This window comes from Callithrix jacchus, chromosome 5 (genome assembly GCF_049354715.1).
Source record: "Callithrix jacchus isolate 240 chromosome 5, calJac240_pri, whole genome shotgun sequence".
Lineage (NCBI taxonomy): Eukaryota > Metazoa > Chordata > Mammalia > Primates > Cebidae > Callithrix > Callithrix jacchus.
Window position 1 is genome coordinate 74,658,768 of NC_133506.1, and position 20,819 is coordinate 74,679,586.

The 20,819-nt window shown below is 50.6% G+C and overlaps 2 protein-coding genes, 4 non-coding genes and 1 pseudogene across 7 annotated transcripts; 4 read left to right on the forward strand and 3 right to left on the reverse strand.

The window, feature by feature from the left end:
* The first annotated feature begins 1,070 nt into the window (after window positions 1-1,070).
* Window positions 1,071-1,142, forward strand: TRNAW-CCA (transfer RNA tryptophan (anticodon CCA)). Its single transcript has one exon. It is a non-coding gene; the product is annotated as a tRNA-Trp (tRNA).
* Window positions 1,143-1,568: 426 nt separating this feature from the next.
* TRNAS-GCU (transfer RNA serine (anticodon GCU)) lies at window positions 1,569-1,650 on the forward strand. Its single transcript has one exon. It is a non-coding gene; the product is annotated as a tRNA-Ser (tRNA).
* A 220-nt stretch (window positions 1,651-1,870) lies between these two features.
* On the forward strand, window positions 1,871-1,944 carry TRNAT-AGU (transfer RNA threonine (anticodon AGU)). The gene has a single exon. It is a non-coding gene; the product is annotated as a tRNA-Thr (tRNA).
* A 350-nt stretch (window positions 1,945-2,294) lies between these two features.
* Window positions 2,295-2,368, forward strand: TRNAI-AAU (transfer RNA isoleucine (anticodon AAU)). The gene has a single exon. It is a non-coding gene; the product is annotated as a tRNA-Ile (tRNA).
* Window positions 2,369-3,021: 653 nt separating this feature from the next.
* BORCS6 (BLOC-1 related complex subunit 6) lies at window positions 3,022-4,857 on the reverse strand. The gene has a single exon (XM_008996557.4). The coding sequence runs from the start codon at window positions 4,815-4,817 to the stop codon at window positions 3,744-3,746; it is 1,074 nt and encodes a 357-aa protein (XP_008994805.1). The 5' UTR covers window positions 4,818-4,857; the 3' UTR covers window positions 3,022-3,743.
* Window positions 4,858-8,473: 3,616 nt separating this feature from the next.
* Window positions 8,474-8,960, reverse strand: LOC118153714 (non-histone chromosomal protein HMG-17 pseudogene; annotated as a pseudogene).
* A 5,065-nt stretch (window positions 8,961-14,025) lies between these two features.
* Window positions 14,026-19,233, reverse strand: AURKB (aurora kinase B). Of its 2 annotated transcripts, none has more exons than XM_008979514.5 (9): window positions 19,081-19,233; window positions 18,838-18,910; window positions 17,026-17,128; window positions 16,859-16,913; window positions 16,462-16,653; window positions 16,047-16,185; window positions 15,801-15,949; window positions 14,510-14,684; window positions 14,026-14,334 (listed from the first exon to the last, which is right to left on the reverse strand). In XM_008979514.5, the coding sequence occupies exons 2-9, from the start codon at window positions 18,883-18,885 to the stop codon at window positions 14,161-14,163; spliced, it is 1,035 nt and encodes a 344-aa protein (XP_008977762.2). In that variant the 5' UTR covers window positions 18,886-18,910; window positions 19,081-19,233; the 3' UTR covers window positions 14,026-14,160. The 2 variants fall into 2 exon arrangements, with proteins under 2 accessions (XP_008977762.2, XP_002757112.3); XM_002757066.7 differs by having other exon boundaries at window positions 19,188-19,229.
* Window positions 19,234-20,819: the final 1,586 nt, after the last annotated feature.

Below are 20,819 nucleotides of genomic sequence, written 5' to 3' on the forward strand. Positions count from 1 at the left end.
AACGATGTTTATGGTGGTCAAAATTAGAATAGAGGCCAGGTGCAGTGCCTCATGTCTGTCTGTAATACCAGCAATTTGTGAGGCAGAGGCGGGCAGATCACGAGGTCAGAAGTTCGAGACCAGCCAAACCAACATGCCAAACACCACCACCACCACCCCCGTGTCCACTAAAAATACAAAAATTAGCCGGGTGTGGTGGTGCGGGCTTGTAGTCCCAGCTATTTAGAAGACTGAGGCAGAAGAATAGCTTGAACCCCGGAGGCGGAGTTTGCAGTGAGATGAGATCCCGCCACTGCACTGCAGCCTGGGTGACAGAGCAAGACTCCAACTCACAAAAACAGAAAAAATTAGAACAGAGATTGCTTCTGGGAAAGGAGGAGTGGGGATCCTTAGAGAAGGGACATGCAAGAACGTTGAGTGATGGAAATGTGAACTGTGAGTTGCTCAGGTTTATGTATTTATCAAAACTCATCAAAATATATACAAGATTTATGTGCTCTCAAACAGTTGAAATACCGATATTTTTCAAAATTTTACATACCGATGTCAGAGCTCTTCTTTGGACCGTTTAAATCGGAGTCGCCGAACCCGGGGGTTGTGCGTGCGTACATTCGAAGGCTCCGCAGGCGATTGTGAAAGTGCAACCGGTGAGGAGACCTGCTGCTGGGGGAGCGAATTTCTCATCCCTTCAGGTGCCCTAGGCTCTGGCACTGCTCCATCACGTTCCGTCTGGTTCCTACCCTTCCACCCGTCTCCAGGCAGGTCCGTTACCGCTGGGCTGTGAGCTTTGGGTTCCCCTGGTTATCAGCTCGGGACCCTCTTTCTGGGCGTTGGCAGGACGCTGGGGGCCGGGCGGGACAGACCGCTGAGCCGGGATCCCATAGTCACTGCCCTGGGGTGCCACCCGCCCGACTCGTCTTACAGGGCCGCTCGGCGAGAGCAGATACCAACCCGCAGGTGTTGAGGGGGGCAAAAATTTCCTAGGTACCCATCCATGCCTCGATCACCAGACCCTGGCCTCCTGGCCGTACAGTGGTCATAGGGAGAACTGAATACGCTTACGGCCGGCCGACCTCGTGGCGCAACGGTAGCGCGTCTGACTCCAGATCAGAAGGTTGCGTGTTCAAATCACGTCGGGGTCAGTAGGGAATCCTTTTCCTTCTCTTATCAACTCCGTTTATTTTAAGCTACGGTTGACCTTCGGCGTTCACGTCAGAGAAGGAGCAATGTCTTTGGGGCCTGAAGCGGAGGGGCTTCTAGCACGACGTTTCGAGGCCGCCTCGTCTGGGCGGCACAACTGTCTCGCGGGGATTTTTGCGTTGGATCCAGGTACCTTAATTCTGGACGGATGCCGCGGCTCCTGCGAACAGGAAGAGTTCCAGACCGCTCAGTAGAGGGAGGAGGGTCGGGCAATCACGCAGGGGAGAAGATCTGTCTCCGATTTGCGAGTCTTCTTTCCAGAGCTGAACAGGCTCCCCTAAAATGTGCAGACTTCACAAGAGGCGGGCCCCACAGGCAGGAGTAAGAGTTCAGGCCCCAGAGATGGGAGACCCGAGAATCTGCCTGCAGACGAGGTGGCCGAGTGGTTAAGGCGATGGACTGCTAATCCATTGTGCTCTGCACGCGTGGGTTCGAATCCCATCCTCGTCGGCATGGAAAATGCTGTGGTTTAAATTCAGTTTTGTAGCATAAAAACTAGGATTTCTCTTGTTACTCCCAGTGACTCCATTCAGTTTCCGTGTCTTTCCCAATTGCATCTGTGCTTTCCGCTTTTCCCAATGCATCCGAGTGTTACGTCACACCTTTGTATTCATTCGCTGCAAGCAAGCTGACCTGGCCAAGGAAGTAAGATGCTACCTGTCCTTCCGGCGGCGCCGTGGCTTAGTTGGTTAAAGCGCCTGTCTAGTAAACAGGAGATCCTGGGTTCGAATCCCAGTGGTGCCTCTGTGTTTCTCCACGCTTTTGCCAACACTGAACTCAGCGAGGAGAGTTGCAGATCCTCATAGCTTCCATCCTGTGTGATTTACTCACTTGACCACTCGGTGCAGCTGCCGCACGCTGTCAGGTTTTTTGCCCTTCGTGCACATCGTACTTGAGCCTCGATCTGCAATTACACCAGTCGCATCATCTGTACTTGCCAGTACTATGGCTTGTCTGATACTCTAGGTGCTCAGCTTGTCAGTTTTCGTCTTCTGTTTTAATTTATCATAAAGCAATCCTGCAACTAAAGGTTTTCCCCTAGAGGACTCAAGAAGAAGTTTTCAAAGTTTCCTTTTGACGCATACATATCGATTGACCTGTTAGCTCAGTTGGTTAGAGTGTGGTGCTAATAACGCTAAGGTCGCGGGTTCGATCCCCGTACGGGCTAGAAGCTTTTTCAGAAACTTGAATCTTCCTCACCTTTTAGAGCCAGATAACGTCACTGGGTAACACCAGCGAAACATTCCAATCCCAGACCAGGAAGCGTACTGGAGCTTATTCTAAAATGGGCGTGTCTCCAGAGGAAGGTATTTAGAGAAACTGGAGTTACCTTGTGATCTCTGCTTCTACATCTTACGGCCACAGTATGTGGCTCCTGAACTTACTGTGTGAATTGTAAACAAGAGCCTGCTAGGGTTGGGACAAATCTATCTCAAAGCACGTGGCACTGATCTGCAGAGTGTGGGAATGATCAAGAATGGAGCTGACTAGTGTTCCCAGTCTTCCTCCGGAGCTAAGATTTCAATCCATCCAGCCCCTGCCTATTCATCAGGATCTGAGAAGACAATTTTTTCCCCTCCTCTTCTAGAGCACCTTGCTTAGATTTCTGTGGTCAGCGGATCTCTGGGCCCCTGTGCGTGATCATCTGTCTTCACATTTCCCCTCAGACCAGATGCTTAAGAGCGGCAACCATATCCTTCCCCACCGAGCCCGAGACACCCCCACACCCACCCCAGTCCCAGCCCCAAGGGAGCTGCGTGAACCACACCGACCCTCATTCCCATTCCTTTGGCTTATTAATCATTGCAACCCCACACAGACTCAGCCTTTGCAGCAGCAGCACTTTAATTCCACAAAAACTCAGAAAGCCAAAACTGATTAGAACACTCCACAATAGGTGGGATTCAAAACCAGCAACATTCTACCTGAACCCTGAGCGCAGTGAGACGCCTCCCACCTCAACCCCTAGGAACGCATTCCTCCCAGTTGCACCCCGGTTCTGGCTGGGGAAGTGGTATGGTAGAGGGCCAGAGGGCAGAATCAGAAGGCTATCCAAGCGCAAGGGTGCATCCTTGCCTGCGGGGGGTTTCGCCAAGGACGACTCAAGTTCCCACAGCCCCTGGCACCTGAGATGTGGCCACTGGAGTCAGGACAGCCACAGTGGAGGCTGGGGCTTCCTCTGTCCCTTTCCCCTGATTACATGTGGGAGTCACGTCCTCACCTTCAAACAGACCTAAAGCCCTGTGTTCCCAGGGTTGGTGCTCTAGCTAGGGAAGAGAGTTGGGGAAAACTGGGTAGCTACAGATGACCAACCGAATAAAAGCAGAGCAACATCCCTTCCCACCAGGAGAGCCGTTATAACTTCCCCATATACACCAGCCTAAGGCCCAGCGAGTGGGCGCCGGCCAGCTGAACGCATCTGGAAGAGCCTCCAACACACAGGCCTCCCCTCAGCGAGCACGTCCCACCAGGACTCCTTGAAGAGTCCTTTGGGTCCTGCTAGGCCCTGCCCTGGCCAGGCCCGGCCTCTCCCGTCCTCCTGGTCACTTGCACAGGGCCTCCAACACCTCCAGAGTACGTCGGATATCCCGGACTTGGCGTGCCAGCCCCTGAACTGGCTGCAGAGCCCGCTCCAGCTCCTCGCAGCGCGCCAGCAGAGTGTACATGCCCTTGATGCTCATGTCCACAGCTTCACCTAAGGAGTCCACAGCGTCGCGGTAGGTCTGGATGCAGCCCACGCTAAGTGCCGTCAGCTCCTGCACCGCGCCACCCAGCCCGCGAAGCAGACGGTCCACCCGGCTGCCCAGCTCCCGACTTAACCGCTCTAGATCCCGCAGCACGTCAGGGTCGATGGGGGGGATGGCCGGTGTGGGTGTGGGTGCAGGAGCTGGGCAGGGCCGCGCAGGAGTAGAAGGCGGGGGTGGAGGGGCGCCGCTTAGACGGATCTTGAGTTGCAGGTTGTTGGCGACAAAGTGGGTGAGGTCGCCGTGGCGGCTCACTGTGCCCTCGAGCTCCAGGGGACTGGAGATGGTGGCGCGACGTCCGCCGCCCGCGCCGGACTCAGCACTCCCTAAGAACCCGGCGCCACCGCACGCCTCGCTGAGCCCGTCCAGGCTGCGGCTGTCCTGAAGGCGGCTGGAGAAAGAGCGGCCGCCTCTGCCGCCCGCGGCCGCCTCTTCGTCGTTGTCTTCCTCCTCCAGCTGTTCAATATCCATCCCGCGGCCTGGTCCCCCTCGACGGCAGTCCCTCCCGGAGGCAGGCTTGCCCTCCGGCGGCGCCGGGTTCTTGTGCCGGGAGGACAGGGGCGGTTCGTGCTCGGCACCCGGCGCCCCTCTGCGGCTCCCGGCCCCAGACGGCATCCTTTGAGGGCCGGGCTCCTTCTCCAGAACCTCTCGTTCCGGCCGGTGGACGACGCTGCAGCTTGACGTCTTCGGGGCCGTCCTAGGATGGCGGTTCGCGCCCCCAACGTTCTCGGCCTCTTCCTCCCCGGACACCCGGAGGCCTGAAGGCGACTCAGAGGACGTTCGGTCCGGCCTGCAGCGGAAGATTGCGGCCTGCTGTTCCGCTACAGCCAGAAGGTCCGACTCCAGCCCGGGCCGCCCCCGAGACGACTCCATACTGCAGGCGGGGGCCGCAACCAAGGAATTGGTTCGCCCCAGCTCCGGAGGCGGTGGCTGCTCCTTTAAGGGGCGTTGGTAGAGGCTCGCCGATTGGCAGCGGCTGACAATGGTAAGGACAGGAAGAGCAATTTGATTGGTCGCGGCGACCAAAAAGTCCCGGAAGAAGAGCTGTTACTGCACAGCGGAACACACGTGAATGCCGGCCGGGTGGAGAGAAGGAGGTGATAGCTGCTGCTCCCGTCGCCCCGCCTTTTCTGAAAGCTGATGGGGCAGATCTTAAAGACCAAGGTCCTCAAATGCCGGAGTCTCGCGGAGAGGGGCGCAGGCTCTTTCAGTGTAGAATTGTCCCGCCAACGATGTGCTTAACACACCTAGTGGAGATCGGTCTTGGGGTTCCTAGAGGGGTTCTTGGGATGGGAATGGCATATCCTGTTTGGACCATCGGGATTGAACCTAGTTGACTAAGAAGGAGGAAATCAGAAATCCAGCATGAGCATGAATGGTCTGCTCTATCTTCCTGGGTGAACAGACCTAGCCGTTGAACTGCTCAGAGCGACCCATTCTGGTCAGCGCAGCGGGCCTCTGGGCTTTCCTATGCGTTTGCCACTCTTGTTCTGTGTCTCTTGCCCCTTCCACATTGAGAGCCGCTCCCCTTAGAGAATGGTGTGTGATTTTGCCACAAGGTAAAATATTCAACAAATGAGATGATCACAAATTTTGATATGTGCTATACAGCAAATAAAGTGTTATGATTGAGGATATAAATGAGCGGGCATTAGTTTAGATAAGGGTCAGGAAAAGACCTCTTTGTGAGACTTTTAACTAAAAAGAACCAAAAAGATCCAGCTACTCTCCAGGCAGAGGGAAGAAAACTTGAGCTACCTCTCAGAGACAAAGAAGTCTTGACATATTCAAGAAACTGAGGTCGGAGTGAGCAGGAGACATTGGGACTAAAACAAAATCTGCAAGGGGTAAAAATTCGAGTCAAGGGGCTGAACAGGCAGGCAGGGGCCACCTCATACAGGGGGCCTTGTAGTTCCTGTTAGGGAATGGAAATTTCTATTTTTTTTGAGATGTAGTCTCACTCCTTTGCCCAGGCTGGAGTGCGATGCTGTGATCTCGGCTCACTGCAACCTCTGCCTCCCAGGTTCAAGCAATTCTCTTGCCTCAGGCTCCAGAGTAACTGGGATTACAGTACAGAGTTTCACCATGTTGGCCAGGCTGGTCTCGAACTCCAAACCTGAGATGATTCGCCTGCCTCGGCCTCCCGAAGTCTGGGATTACAGTCGTGAGCCACCACACCCAGCCCAGAGATTTCTTCTAAATACAGTGGTGCAGCAAACATTGGAAAGGTTGTAAATTGCAACACACAGCCAAAGCCATGAGACATTCGTATTTTTTTTTGTGTGTGTGACGGAGTTTCACTCTTGTTACCCAAGCTGGAGTGCAATGGCGCAATCTCGGCTCACCGCAATCTCCGCCTCCTGGGTTCAGGCAATTCTCCTGTCTCAGCCTCCTGAGTAGCTGGGATTACAGGCACGCGCCACCGTGCCCAGCTAATTTTTTGTATTTTTAGTAGAGACGGGGTTTCACCATGTTGACCAGGATGGTCTCGATTACTTGACCTCGTGATCCACCCGCCTCGGCCTCCCAAAGTGCTGGGATTACAGGCTTGAGCCACCGCGCCTGGCCGAAACATTCGTATATTTATTTATTTATTTAAAGATGGAGGCTCACTCTCTCCCCCAGGCTGGAATGCGGTGGCACAATCTCGGCTCACTGCAACCTCCGCCCCCTGGGTTCAAGCAATTCTCCTGCCTCAGCCTCCCAAGTATGTGGGATTACAAGCACCCGCCACCACGCCTGTTGGGTACCAGCCCCAACCCTATACGTGTGTGCCCTTAGTCCCTGCGGTGTCAAGCGATTGAGAAAAGGAAATAAAGACAGAGAACAAGAGAAGAAGTTACAGCAAGCGTAGGAAACGCATTGGCCCCGAGCTCTGGGCTCCAAACACTTACTATGTGTATAATCTCTTATGATCATGGAAGGGGAGGGTGAAGGGGTAGGTAAGATGGGGGTAGGGAGAGAGCACTTGAGACCCTTCTAAGACAAGATAAACTAGTACTCTGAGTTTATCGCCAATGGTTACCAAGGTGTGGGTCTGACCACTCCCAGTGCATCAATGGGCTTTTATCTCCAGAGCATTGAGGACATACAGCAAATAAAAATCACCTCTTATCCTGAAAACCTAGGCAGAACCTGAGGGGTTCCGTGATTTCTGCCCTGCAAGGCTTTTCTCCTGCTTGCCAGCTCCCATCTGCAAAGACCCTCCTGGATTTTGTGAGCAGAGGTTGCCTCCCTTTCAGAGATCTTTACATAAGCCCTCTTTATGAGGCCCTCATACAGTCCCCATGTTGAGAAGGCATTCGTGTGACCAGAGCAGTATTGCCTGCTCTGCAACCACCCCAAGGTGTTCCCTCGTGTTACTGCACTCTCAATGGTCTTTACCTTAGGCCTCCTGTTGCCACTTGATTTCTATTTTATTTTATTTTTTGAGACGGAGTTTCACTCTTGTTACCCAGGCTGGAGTGCAATGGCGCAATCTCGGCTCACCGCAACCTCCGCCTCCTGGGTTCAAGCAATTCTCCTGCCTCAGCCTACCGAGTAGCTGGGACTACAGGCGTGCGCCACCATGCCCGGCTAATTTTTGTATTTTTAGTAGAGATGGGGTTTCACCATGTTGACCAGGATGGTCTCGATCTCTTGACCTTGTGATCCACCCGCCTCGGCCTCCCAAAGTGCTGGGATTATAGGCGTGAGCCACCGCGCCCGGCCTGCCGCTTGATTTCTAATTAACTGCACCAATAACATAGTTTAGTTCAGCGTATAAACTTCAGTGTATTCTGAGCCAAGCAAGCTTATAATTTTTTTTTTTCCAAGCCAAACTGTATCCAGCTTTATTAAAGATACTTTCCATAAACAATCATGGTATTTCAGGCAGGACATGGGCAGACAATCATTAACAGTATACAACAACTTTCAAACTCCCTTCTTTGATGGACTACCAAAAATCAGAAAGCCACTATAAAACCCAATGAAGTCTTCATCTGATGCTCTGAACAGGGAAAGTTTAGAGTGAGGGTTGACATTTCACATTTAGCACGTTGTTTAACAACTTTTCACGAGCCGACCCTGACTTTCAGGAAGTGAAATGAAAATGGCAGAATTTATCTGAAGATCCACAATCTAGAAATGGAATCACTGCTCTTTTGACAGGTGCCATCTCAATGGCATCACTGGCAAGACCAGATTGCCTGACACACTGGTAACCAATGACTGGGATTCAGGTCCCAACAGATGCCTGGGCTTAAGGGAGTTAAGTCTATGCTGAAAGACGGAAAGGGAGAAGAGGACATAAAAGCGAATTTGTTTTTCCATACCACAAGGCTTTTGTGTGCCAAGGTGGCCATGTGTGTCAAAGTCAGGGAATCCCTCCTCCTGGGAGCCAAGAGGAAGTCTCTCAAAACTAGAAGGGAAAATCGTTTCCCCACATCAATCCAGCTTTGGAGACATTCTGTTAGTGACATATGCCCCTTCTCCCAAAACAACAATGAAGTGTTCTCTGTGCTAACAACATAGCTAAAAAAAAAAAAAAAAAAAAAAGGTAAAACAAAATTCTGCATTTTTATAAAACTTGATAAAAAATAGTATTTCAAACTGTACAGTCACCAGAAGTACACAGTTATCAAAAATGCACACACTTCACTTGGCATCTCCAGCACCTTCGGCTTTCTGTGCCTGGTCTGTTTTGGCATCTCTGTTTTCTGCAGGGTTATTCCCTTCCTTGCCAGCATCAGCTTTTCCCTTTTTCCCTTTGGGTACCTTCTCTCGCTTCTTTGCAGGGGCCTTTTTAGGCTTGGGCTCTGGCTTTGGAGGAGCAGGTTTAGCGGACAACCTCGCGGATCTTCTCTGTGGTTCATCCTTCACCTTGGCTTTATCTCCTTTAGCATCCCCTTCAGCCTTTCTCTTGGGCATGGTGGCGACGGCGGCGGGACGTAGGCGCTGGGCACGGGATGTAGCGGCGCGTGGGCTTCCGTCGGTCCGGGGGTCGTTCTCGCCTCCTCTTCTTCACACTGCTCCGCAAGCTTATAATTATTTAGCTAGAATTAACAGAGGTCTCCCCCACACACCTCTTGACCCACACATGCCCAGCTAATTTTGGTATTTTTAGTAGAGAAGGGGTTTCACCAGTTGGCCAGGCTGGTTTTGAACTCCTGACCGCAAGTGATACACCCGCCACAGTCCCCCAAAGTGCTGGGATTACAGCACACCACCGTGCCTGGCCAGACACAGCATTTAATAAAAACAGTTTGCTAACTCTCCTTAGCTGACAAAGGTTGTGGCTGTTTTTTTCCATTTGGATAAAGAGATGACTTGAGGCAGTGTCATGCCAGCATTCACAAGTGCAGCTACCCCGAACGTCCCAGCACCACTATCCCCACTGCCTACCAGTGTCCTTCATCCTTCTGAATGCAGATTGGCTCAGGGAAAAGCCAACCCTAATGATAGTAGCTCACTCTTTCACCACAGCTGAGAAGTCCACAACTGTCAGCTGTCTGTATCTTACAGTCACCCGCAGCTTGACAAAACCTGTTATTCCTTTGCTGTGAGGAGTGGGGGGAACTAAAAAGGCCGGGTGCAGTGGCTCACACCTGTAAGCCCAGCACTTTGGGAAGCCAAGGCAGGCGGATCACTACATCAGGAGTTCAAGACCAGCCTGGCCAATATGGTGAAACCCCGTCTCTACTAAAAATACAAAAATTCGTCGGGTGTGGTGGCAGACACCTGTAATCCCAGCTACTTGGGAGGCTGAGGCAGGAGAATTGCTTGAACCTGGGAGGCAGAGGTTGCAGCTAGCCAAGATTATGCCATTGCACTCCAGCCTGGGTGACAGAGCAAGACTCTGTCTCAAAAAAAAAAAAAAAAAAAAAAAATTAGCCAGACATGGTGTTGCACGCCTAGAGTCCCAGCTACTCTGGAGGCTGAGGCAGGAGTGTTGTATCGGACCGAACATAGAAAGCCAACATCAAGACAAAAGTATGCCAAATTGCAGGGTTTATTGCCGGCGACCACGGAGGACTCACGTCTCTCCAACCCGTGGCCCCGTAAAAGAGGGGGACAAGACCTTTTATACCCGTAAAAATCGCCTTGGGGGTGAGGGGAGAGGATGGGGTGAGGGGCTTCAGACATTCCGAGGGCGGAATTCAAATCACCTTCTGGGCGGAGATAAGGGTGAGGGGGTTCCGGACATTCCGAGGGCCAGGGGACTATTTGACATTCTGATTGTCATTAAGGGGTTCACAGATGCTAAGATTAGCATTCGTTTACACATCGTCTGGGTAGGGGTGGGATCCACAGATTTTTATTTACTTGGCGCCAGGATGGAATTATCTGGGGGTGCTTACTCTGGTAAACAAAGGCCAGCAATTCTGGCATTTACAGATAAGAGAAGGTATGCAGCTTTACCTCACTTTGCATCCTGCAAAGTAAACTAGCAGTTTACAGAAGCCAAGGTTAGCAGTCATTGTGAGGAGAATGGAAACAGTTTTGTCATTTTATAAAATGGCATTGTACAGGTTCTAACTCTAGGCCAGCTATATCACAAGAGGATTGGCTGAACCCAGGAGGTTGAAGCTGCAGTGAGTTATCATTGCACTAATGCACTCCAGTCTGGGCAACAGAGATCTTAGACCCTGTCTCAAAAAAAAAAGTTGGGGGGGGAATAAACCGATTAGATTAAAACAGTTATGCTCCTCCTGGAGCTAGGGATGAGTCAGTTCCTTTCAAATTCAAGTAACTGCAACATAATGGGGAAGGGAGGAGGGGCTGTCAGGAGGCTACCACAGTGTCCACTACAGTAGGGTTCAGCAAACTACAGCCCAAGGACCAAATCCAGCTCAACACCTATTTTTTTACGGCCATGAGCTAAGAATTTTTTATATTTTTATTTGTTTGTTTGAGACAGAGTTTCGCTCTTGTTGCCCAGGCTGGAATGCAATGGTGCAATCTTGGCTTACTGCAACCCCTGCCTCTTGGGTTCAAACAATTCTCCTGCCTCACCTCTCAAGTAGCTGGGATTAGAGGCATGCGCCACCACGCCTGGCTAATTTTGTATTTTTAGTAGAGATGGGGGTTTCACCATGTTGGTCAGGCTGCTTGAACTCCTGAGGTCAGGTAATCCACCAGCCTCACCCTCCTAAAGTGCTAGGATTAAAGGCATGAGCCACCCTAAACCGGCTGTTTTTGTATTTTTTTTTTTTTTAAAGATGGGGTTTCTCCATGATGGCCAGGCTGGTCTTGAACTGTTGACCTCAGGTAATCCACCCACCTCGGCATCCCAAAGTGCTAGGATTACAGGTGTGAGCCACCTCGCCTGGCTGTTTTTGTATTTTTTAATGGTTGAAAAATAATCTAAAGAATATGAAAGTTGGCTGGGCACGGTGGCTCACGCCTGTAATCCCAGCACTTTGGGAGAAGGAGGCGGTTGGATCACTTGAGGCCAGGAGTTCAAGACCAGCCTGACCAACATGGCAAAAACCCAGTCTCTACAAAAAGTACAAAAATTAAGTCGGGCATGGTGGTGGGTGCCTGCAGTCTCAGCTACTCGGGAGGCTGAGGCAGGAGAATCGCTTGAACCCGGGAGGTGGAGGTTTCGGTGAGCCGAGATCGCACCATTGCACTCCAGCCTGGGCATCAAGAGCAAAACTTCGTCTCAAAAAAAAAAACAAAAAAAAAAACACCTGTAGAGTCTATAAATTTTCCGTGTTTGAGACAACACACCCAGCTAATTTTGTATTTTTAGTAGACACGGTGTGTCTCGATTTGGGGCAGGCTGGTCTCGAACTCATTACCGGCGTGAGCCACCGCGCCCGGCCCCCGATAAGTTTTTAAACAAGCGCAGTGAAAGGGCAAGATGGTTGCATTTGATCGGTGTAAGACCTTCTTGGCTGGGCGCTGGAGCAGGAAGGGCAAATTGCCCCTAATGAGCATGCGCTGGACTTCGGTAGCCACACTGCGCATGCGATCCCTCCCAAACGCCGGCGGGCTACTGCCTCTGCGTTAATCTGAGCTTCGGCCCGCTCAGAAGAAAAATAAGGGGAAGAGGCAGCCGGGAAGAGGTCGTGGGGTATTAAAAACTCTAAACAAAGCGGAAGGAGCGCTTGATTTTTCAAGTCGCCGGCTTGGTCTTTTTCTAAGTGTTCTGTCTTTTGTAATAAACTCTCACTTTGCTTAAAATCAGTTCTCCCTTCTGCCTGAAACCTTGCCTTTTTCTCATTTGAATTATTGCCTTCGAGAAAACAGAGGAGCTAGGTCCCGGATAGCTGCAGACTTACCCGCAGGTAACAGTAGGAGTAGGAGTCAGCGTAAGGGTGTGGGAAAATGGATGTCTTTCATTATTGCCTGTGGGAGTGTAAACTGTCCGCCACTTAGAAGGGCATTTTTGGTGATATCTATACACCGTTTAACTGCGTGTACCCAGCATTACCATCTTTCTCTAGATGCTTGTACTCAGCATTGCCATGTCTTTCTCTAGATGTCCCCTAGAGGACAACTAGAGACCATCACAAAGGTGCACAGAAGGCACGCAAAAGACACTGGCCACAGTGCAAAGGATTGCAAATAATCTGCATGTCCATCAAATAGAAGAGCTTGAAAAAAAAAACCGTAGGGATATCCATATTAAGGATTATAGGCCAGGCCTGGTGACTCACGCCTGTAATCCCAACACTTTGGGAGGCCGAGATGGCCTGATCACTTTAGGTCAGGAGTTTGAGACCAGCCTGGCCATTACTAAAAATAAAAAAAAATTAGCTGGGCGTGGTTGTGTTCGCCTGTAATCCCAGCTGCTTGGGAGACTGAGGCAGGAGAATCGCTTCAACCCAGGAGATGGAGGTTGCAGTGAGCTGAGATCACACCACTACACTTCAGCTTGAGTGACAGAGCAAAACTCTGTCTCAAAAAATAAAAAATACATTTAAAAGCACTCTGGCCGGGTGCAGTGGCTCCTGCCTGCAATCCTAGCACTTTGGGAGGCCGAGGTGGGTGGATCACCTGAAGTCAGGAGTTCAAGACCAGCCTGGCCATCATGGAGAAACCCCATCTTATAAATAAATAAATAAATAAAAAATAAAAGCACTCTGCCCATTTCTCTCTCCCAAGAGATAGCCAGTTTCAGGTCTTTTCACTGTGTTTTTTGTTTTGGTGGGTATTTACATTTTAAAATCACATGCTTTTGTTGCTGCTTCTTACATTTCAATTTTAAGCATGACCTGTTTTTTTCCTTCTATAAAATGTAAGGAATTGACTCTTCCACCCCACTGCCACCGTAATTTTGGTTAGATTTATTCATTTGACAGTAGACAGTAGTTACTGAGTATCCTGTACATTCCAGGCACTGTTCTAGTGGCTTGGTATAAAGCAATGAATTTAAAACAACAACAACAAAAAAATCTGGTTGGGCACAGTGGCTCACGCCTGTAATCCCAGCACTTTGGGAGGCCGAGGTGGGCGGATCACCTGAGGTCAGAAGTTTGAGACCAGCCTGGCCAACATGGAGAAACCCCCTCTCTTTTAAAAAAAAAAAACAAACCAACTTTTTTTTTTAATACTCTTAGTAAACTAGGACTAGAATAGGCCTTCTTTAACCTGAAAAAGGGTATCTATGAAAAACCTACAGAAAGCTTCATATGTAACTGTGAAACCTTGTGTCAGGAACAAGACCGAATCACTACTGCTTCTTTGGCTCCTGTACCAGAGCAGTAAAAGAAACAAGCAAAGACGACTTCTAGGGTACAGCATTGTTCAGTTGCTCCTACAATGGCAAAGGGGCAGAGAATGAACCAGAAGAGGAAAAACTACAAGTCAGACAACCAAGAGAGAGGTGAAAAGTGGCCAGAGATGGCTGGTGTGCCAGGGTCCAGCGCCTCCAGGCTCTGGGAGCGAATAGACAGTGAGGGCAGAGGTGGAAGTGGGGGTGGCGTTGGCTGGGAACTGACCAGGTGAGAGTCAGAGCTGAGAGGGTAGGGTATTACCAGGGATAGCAAAGTAATGCTCATCCCAGCTCCTCAGGGTGGGCCAGCTCTCTTCTAAGGAACAGCTTCCACCACAGCAAAGCATCCACCTAGAAACATCTACACTCATCAGTATACAAAAAGCTTCAGCCTTTATTAAACAAAGGAGGAGGTAGAAGACAGACAAGGGAACAGTCAGGGCCCCTTCTTTCCCCTGTACATACACAGACATACAAACATAGACACACCCGAGTGAATGACAAGGACCATCAGGCGACAGATTGAAGGGCAGAGGGAGGCAGCACCCTCCGAGAGTTGGCCTGGACCCAAGGGTGGGCTGAGACCTGGGCCAGGGGCAGCCGTTCTGAGGGGTTATGCCTGAGCAACTTGGAGATGAGGTCCTGGGCTCCCGTGGGCACTGAAGCGGGAAACTTTAGGTCCACCTGCAGATATGAAGAGATGGAAGGGCTGCATTAGTTTCATCCTGGCTACATCTTCCTTGACTACCCATTCTGTTTGGAGTTACTTAGGGCCATGCAAATACACTCTGCCCACACACCCTCAGCCCCCCAGCCCCTGGCCTCTGCATCTGGCATGAAGCCCAGGCCACCCTCCCACCTTGACGATGCGCCGATAGGTCTCATTGTGTGATGCACTTTCAAAGGGTGGGTTCCCCACCAGCAGCTCGTAGCAAAGTACTCCAATGCACCACAGATCCACCTTCTCGTTGTGCGTGCGCCCCTCAATCATCTCAGGGGGCAGGTAGTCCAGGGTACCACACATTGTCTTCCTCCTGGGAGGGATAAGCGGTGTGGGCAGGGGTCCCAGTGACATACAATCTCTCCTTTCCCTGCTGCCTGACAGCAGGGAGCCAAAAGACCACAGGATGTACCACGGGAGAGGTCCAGCCAGGCAGGGTTACTGGGGTGGGGGTGGGATGATGATATATCCCGAAGCCCCAGAGTTAAGCCTGCACATAGCCCCAGCAATTCTACACTGTCGGATATATCTTAACATAATCTAAGGCCAGGCACAGTGGCTCATGCCTGTAATCCCTACACTTTGGGAGGCCAACGTGGGCGGATCAGGAGGTCAGGAGATGGAGACCATCCTGGCTAACACAGTGAAACTCTCTACTAAAAATACAAAAAAAGTTAGCCGGATGTGTTGACACATGCCTGTAGTCTCAGCTACTGGGGAGGCGGAGATTGCAGTGAGCCAAGATTGTGCCACTGCACTCCAGCCTGGATGACAGAGCAAGACTCCATATCTTTCTGGTTTTGTGTTTTTGACTCCATCTCAAAAAAAAAAAAAAGATAATCCAATGTGTGGGCAATGTTCATTTTGGAGTTAAAGAAATAATTGGAGACATCTCTAATGCCCATCAGGCATGTTCTGCTTAAATAAATCAGGTTGTATCTCTACCATGTGATACTATGAAACCATGAAAAAAAAGGTATGGAAGAAAAAAAGGCTGCTGCTCCTGGGCTTTTTTGAGACAAAGTCCAGGCTGGAGTGCAGTGGGGCGATCTTGACTCACTGCAACCTCTACCTCCCGGGTTCAAGCGATTCTCATGTGCCAGCCTCCTGAACAGCTGGGATTACAAGTGTGTACCACCATGTCTATTTTTAGCAGAGAGGGGGTTTTGCCATGTTGGCCAGGCAGGTCCGCCAGTCTTGAACTTCTGGCCTCAAGTGATCCAACCACCTTGGCCTCCCAAAGTGCTGGGATTACAGGTGTGAGTCACCGTGCCTGGCCAAAGTTTGGCCACTGGCCTGTACAGATACCAAAACTGCAACCTTGGCATTATTAGCACCACACTCTAACCAACTGAGCTAACGTGAAACTTGTTCCTGGAGAGGTTTTAATGGCCCAGCCTCACACCTCTGGCCTCCCAGGCCACCATACCTCAGGGAGGGTGCGTGCACAGACCAGCCGAAGTCAGCAATCTTCAGCTCTCCCTTGAGCCCTAAGAGCAGATTCTCTGGCTTTATGTCTCTGTGAATCACCTTCTTCCCATGGCAGTACATTAGAGCATCTGCCAACTCCTCCATGATCTGGAAGGGCCAATGACAGGCAGTCAGACAAAGATGGACCTCCAGCTACAAGCAGCACAAGCCCCTACCGGCGCCCTAGGTGCCCACGCTCCCGGACCGTGGCTGTTCGCTGCTCATCAAATGTGCGGTTCTTCTGCAACTCCTTGTAGAGCTCCCCACGGGGAGCATACTCTAGAATCAAGTAGATCCTCCTCCGGTCATAAAAGTAGTTGTACAGCCGCAGGATGTTGGGATGCCTGGGGGAAGAAATGAGGAGGCCTCAGGCCAAAGGCATAAAAGAGCTGGGAAAGATGATAGGAGAAAACTAGGGTCAGATGTGGCCAGGGACACCAGGGCTGGAAGTGATAAGGGGAAACTGGAGGCAGATTTCTGGATTCAAGGCTCTGACCAGGACTAAGAGCTACATGGGGCTCACTGGCCATAGTTACAGAGAGAGCAATCTGGATGAGGTGGGGCTGAATCTGGGGGTGAGGGAGCAGAGGGGCTTTGGCTCAGGGGGCATCAAGCCATACTGCAGGTGGGCCTGGATTTCGATCTCTCTGCGCAGCTGATGCTCCACACCCTCCTTCTCTATCTGGGACTTGAAGAGGACCTTGAGTGCCACGATGAAATGGCTTTTCTTCTCCCGAGCCAAGTACACGTTTCCAAACTTGCCTTTGCCCAGAGGACGCCCAATCTCAAAGTCATCAATTGTGAAGGACCGCCTGCTTAGAAAGTGGGGGAAGGCAGCTCAGAACCAGTTTTGGTTATCTAAGATGTTTGCTTTTTCCCTGCTTCCTCATCCCATCCTGTCCTCAGCCCCATTTTTCTTCATTCCTACTCCTCCTGCCCTTAGATTTTACCTCCCCGACTTCCTGCATGTTCACTGCCCCCCTCATCCCTGTCCACCCCAAGGCTTGGGGCACTTACGTTAAGACGTTGGGTGTCCCGCTGCTATTCTCCACCACCTTCTGGCCAGGGGCAGCTAAGGAGAGAACAGGTAAGTTGAATGAGAACAGGGATGACATTCTCCTCCCTACACCCTCCCATAGACTCTCATCTCCCCAAGTCAGTCCTCTCCCCCTTGTCCCAGTTACCTGTGGGCTGGACATTGGAGCGGCTCATGAGGACAAGTGCAGATGGGGTGGCAGGCTCTTTCCGGAGGACTCGCTGGGGCAGGGTGCTCAGGCCAGATGGAGTCTGAGAAGGAGCAGGGGGTAGCTCTGAGGGTGCCTTTGTTTGATGACCGGGGTGGAATGTGCTGCAAGCAGCATTTCAGCCCTCTGCTAAAAAGCCAGTCACCCGCCCACCCCCAATTCAAATAGAAACACTGACATGACAGTTTTGCTTCCCAGGCTCTGCTTGTAGTATCATATTAAAATGGATTATTAATAAACCTAAGTAGGCCTAAGATAAGGGGCAAAGGACTCACCCCAACAGCTAACATTTCACCTCTTTGTCCCTGGCCCACACCACCTTCACAGGCATGAAGGTGTCCAATCTGTCCATAACACCACAGTCATTCATCCAGCCCCTCACTCACAGCATAGTAGAGGGCTGGGTCAATAAACACCTATAATTCAAGGGGGTTAGCACAGAGGTATTCTCAGAGTTTCCTTAAAGTTTAGTTTATTAAGGCTTAGATAAGATCCTTGAGGCCTTGAATGTTATAGCAACAACCTGGATTTACAGCTTTGCAAGAACAGGCTTTAGGGACACTAAGAGCTACTCTGATGGGCCTAGACCACTTCTCACTTTCAACTTCTTTTTTTTTTTTTTTTTTTTTTGAGACAGAGTCTCATTCTGTTGCCCAGGATGGAGTGCAGTGGTGCAATCTAAGCTCACTGCAACCTCCGCCTCCCAGGTTCAAGCGATTCTCCCGCCTTAACCTTCCGAGTAGCTAGGACTACAAGGTGCCCACTACCATGCCCAGCTAATTTTTGTACTTTTAGTAGAGACAGGGTTTCACCATGTTGGCCAGGATGGTCTCGATATCTTGTTCTCATGATCTACCTGCCTTAGCCTCCCAAAGTGCTGGGATTACAGGCGTGAGCCACCGTGCCCAGCCTCACTTTCAACTTCTCAAAGTAATAGATGCACTTTTAGGAGTGACCAAGGTAAAAGTGACAGTGGTTTCTCATCCAGACTCCATTCCTGACAGCCTCATTCAGTGCTCCATGAGGGAGGGAGCTGATGCACAAGGACACAGACTCTTTAGGAAGCCCGAGCTCCACAAGCAGGGAGCAAAACCTGTGCAGGGCCCCTTCTGTCTTCTTCAGCCAAGAGAAGAAAGTCCCAGTGCCTCTAAAAACCTGTTCCCCAAAGTGATATTGGTATAGATCTACAAATAACCAAGTTGAATAAAATACAGTCCAGAAATAGACCCACACCTATGTGGGAATTTATATATAATAAAAAATCAGGGGAGACCCTTCAATGAAATCTGTCTGGACAATTGGGAAATAAGTCCATTTAGATCCTTACCTCACCTTAGTCATTAAAATAAATTCCAAATTATTAATTTAGACTTGCCCTGGACTGTTTCAACAGTAACCTTATAGCCTTTTAGAGTCCTTTCTATTTGCTGCCTAGTTTATTTTTTCAGCACATGGGTTGTGAAGGCCAGGCCCTGCCTACTCAGTCCCAGATATCATTGGTATGTGATGAGCAGGCTCAGCCCCAGGGGTCCTCACCGGTTGGGAGTCACTGGCTTGTCAGATTAAAGTTGGCAGGATGTGGCTATAAATGACCATTCTGGGTTCTGTCACCAAATTCTTGGGACCCGTACTTTGGAGCAGAACGGGGAAGAAGGTGCTTAAAGGATTGCTCACTGCAGGATCTCAAGTCTCCCAGCAGGAACTCGCCGTGCAGGGACAAGGTGGGGGCGGGGATGGAGGGAAGGGCCTTACCGTCTGCCGGCCGTAGGGCCAGGGGTAGGCGTTCTCCTTCTGGGCCATCCTTAGAGGGAAAGGCGGAGAAGAGCTGGGCGGAGAAGGGAAACAGCCGTGAGAAGCAGAGAAAAAGAAAGAGAGGGAGGGGTTGGAGCGATCGGGTCGAAAGCGCTAGCCTGGGCTCGTAAAAAGGACCAGGTCAGCACACTAGCCCCAGTCCAGGCGCTGGTCTCACCTCCCCCACCCTGCTATCGTCCCTACCTCCTTCCAGCCTTGCGGAGTGCGCGCGGGCCAGCCCGGTGGACCTCCGACCTGCCCGATCATCTGCCCACTCCCGGCGCAAGGCCTGTGAAAGGAGGCCAGCTCACCTGGAGCCCAAGGCACTGCTACTCTCCCTGCCTCCCGCAAGCAACTGAATCAGTCACGCCGCGCCCTGATCCAGGACCTTTCAAATCTCCCGCCCCTACCCCATTGGTGAGCTCTTCACCCATGCCTAGTTCCCATTGGCTACATATCCTGCGACGTAAGTCATGGGAACCCAATGGAAGAGGCGGAATGAGAAGGTCGCACGCTCGGCTACCAGCTTAGAAAGTTTCCCCAAGTTTCCCCAGTGAATTAGCTTTTTCATTTCTTTTCCTTTTTTTAACTTTTCTCTTTTTTTTGAGACACAGTCTTGCTCTGTTGCACAGGCTGGAGTACTTTGGTGCGATCTCGGCTCACTGCAACCTCCGCCTCCCGGGTCCAAGCGATTTTCGTGCCTCAGCCGACCGAGTAGCTGGGATTACCGGCGCCCGCCACCACGCCTGGCTAATTTTTATATTTTTCGTAGAGACCGGTTTTCGCTGTGTTGGCTAATCAGATCTCGAACTCCTGTCCTCAAATGATCCACCCGCCTCGGCTTTCCATAATGCTGGGATTACAGGCGTGAGCCAACGCACCCACCCCTCTTCTTTTTATTAAAAAAAAAATTAAATCTTTGGCCGGGCGGGGTGGCTCACGCCTATAATCCCAGCATTTTGGGAGGCCGAGGAGGGTGGATCACGAGGTCGAGAGATCGAGACCATCCTGGTCAACATGGTGAAACCCCGTCTCTACTAAAAATACAAAAAATTAGCTGGGCATGGTGGTGCGTGCCTGTAGTCCCAGCTACTCGGGAGGCTGAGGCAGGAGAATTGCTTGAACCCAGGAGGCGGAGGTTGCAGTGAGCCGAGATCGTGCCATTGCACTCCAGTCTGGGTAACAACAGCGAAACTCCGTCTCAAAAAAAAAAAAAAATTTAAATCTTTAATATAACTGGAATTTATTCTTATGCATGTGTGAGCTGGGGTCTAACTTCTGCCCGATGGAGAGCCAGTATGTCAACAACATTTGTTAAACAAACTGCCCCAACAGAATTTAAATGCTGCCCTTGATATATAACATTAGCATATTTACTTGTGTCTATTTCTAGACTTTCTATTCTGTTGTTTGTTCATTTGCCTGTGTGTTTATTCTTGTGTCATTACTAGGTCATTCTTAAAAGTCCTGACATTCCTGGGAGAAGTCTGGGTTAAATAAATACATTTTGGCTGGGTGCGGTGGCTCATGCCTGTAATCCCAGCACTTTGGGAGAACGAGGCAGGCAGATCACAAGGTCAAGAGATCGAGACTATCCTGGCCAACATGGTGAAACCCCATCTGTACTAAAAACACAAAAATTAGCTGGGCGTGGTGGCGCAGGCCTATAGTCCCAGCTACTCGGGAGGCTAAGGCAGGAGAATCGCCAGGGGGTTGCAGTGAGCGGAGATCACATCACTGCACTCCAGTCAGGTGACAGAGTGAGACTCCATTTTATAAATAAATAAATTATTTAATTAATTTTGGGGCCTTCTATGAAATAACCAATGGATATTTGTTAAGTATGTATTGTCCAGCATTCTTCTCCTTTCTTCAAACACTCTATTTTTCCTTTAGGGGACCGCCTGTCTCTCCAGTCTATGCAGTCACGTTTCTTTAGTAGT

Bases quoted from the DNA above. Each gene is read 5' to 3' on its own strand.
- AURKB (XM_008979514.5), bottom strand. From the start codon at position 18,885: ATGGCCCAGAAGGAGAACGCCTACCCCTGGCCCTACGGCCGGCAGACG. The intron at 17,129-18,837 runs GTAAGGCCCTTC...GCTCCTTCTCAG, and splicing joins GGCCCTACGGCCGGCAGACG to ACTCCATCTGGCCTGAGCAC. The intron at 14,685-15,800 runs GTATGGTGGCCT...TATCCCTCCCAG, and splicing joins GTGCACGCACCCTCCCTGAG to GAGGAAGACAATGTGTGGTA.
- BORCS6 (XM_008996557.4), bottom strand. From the start codon at position 4,817: ATGGAGTCGTCTCGGGGGCGGCCCGGGCTGGAGTCGGACCTTCTGGCT.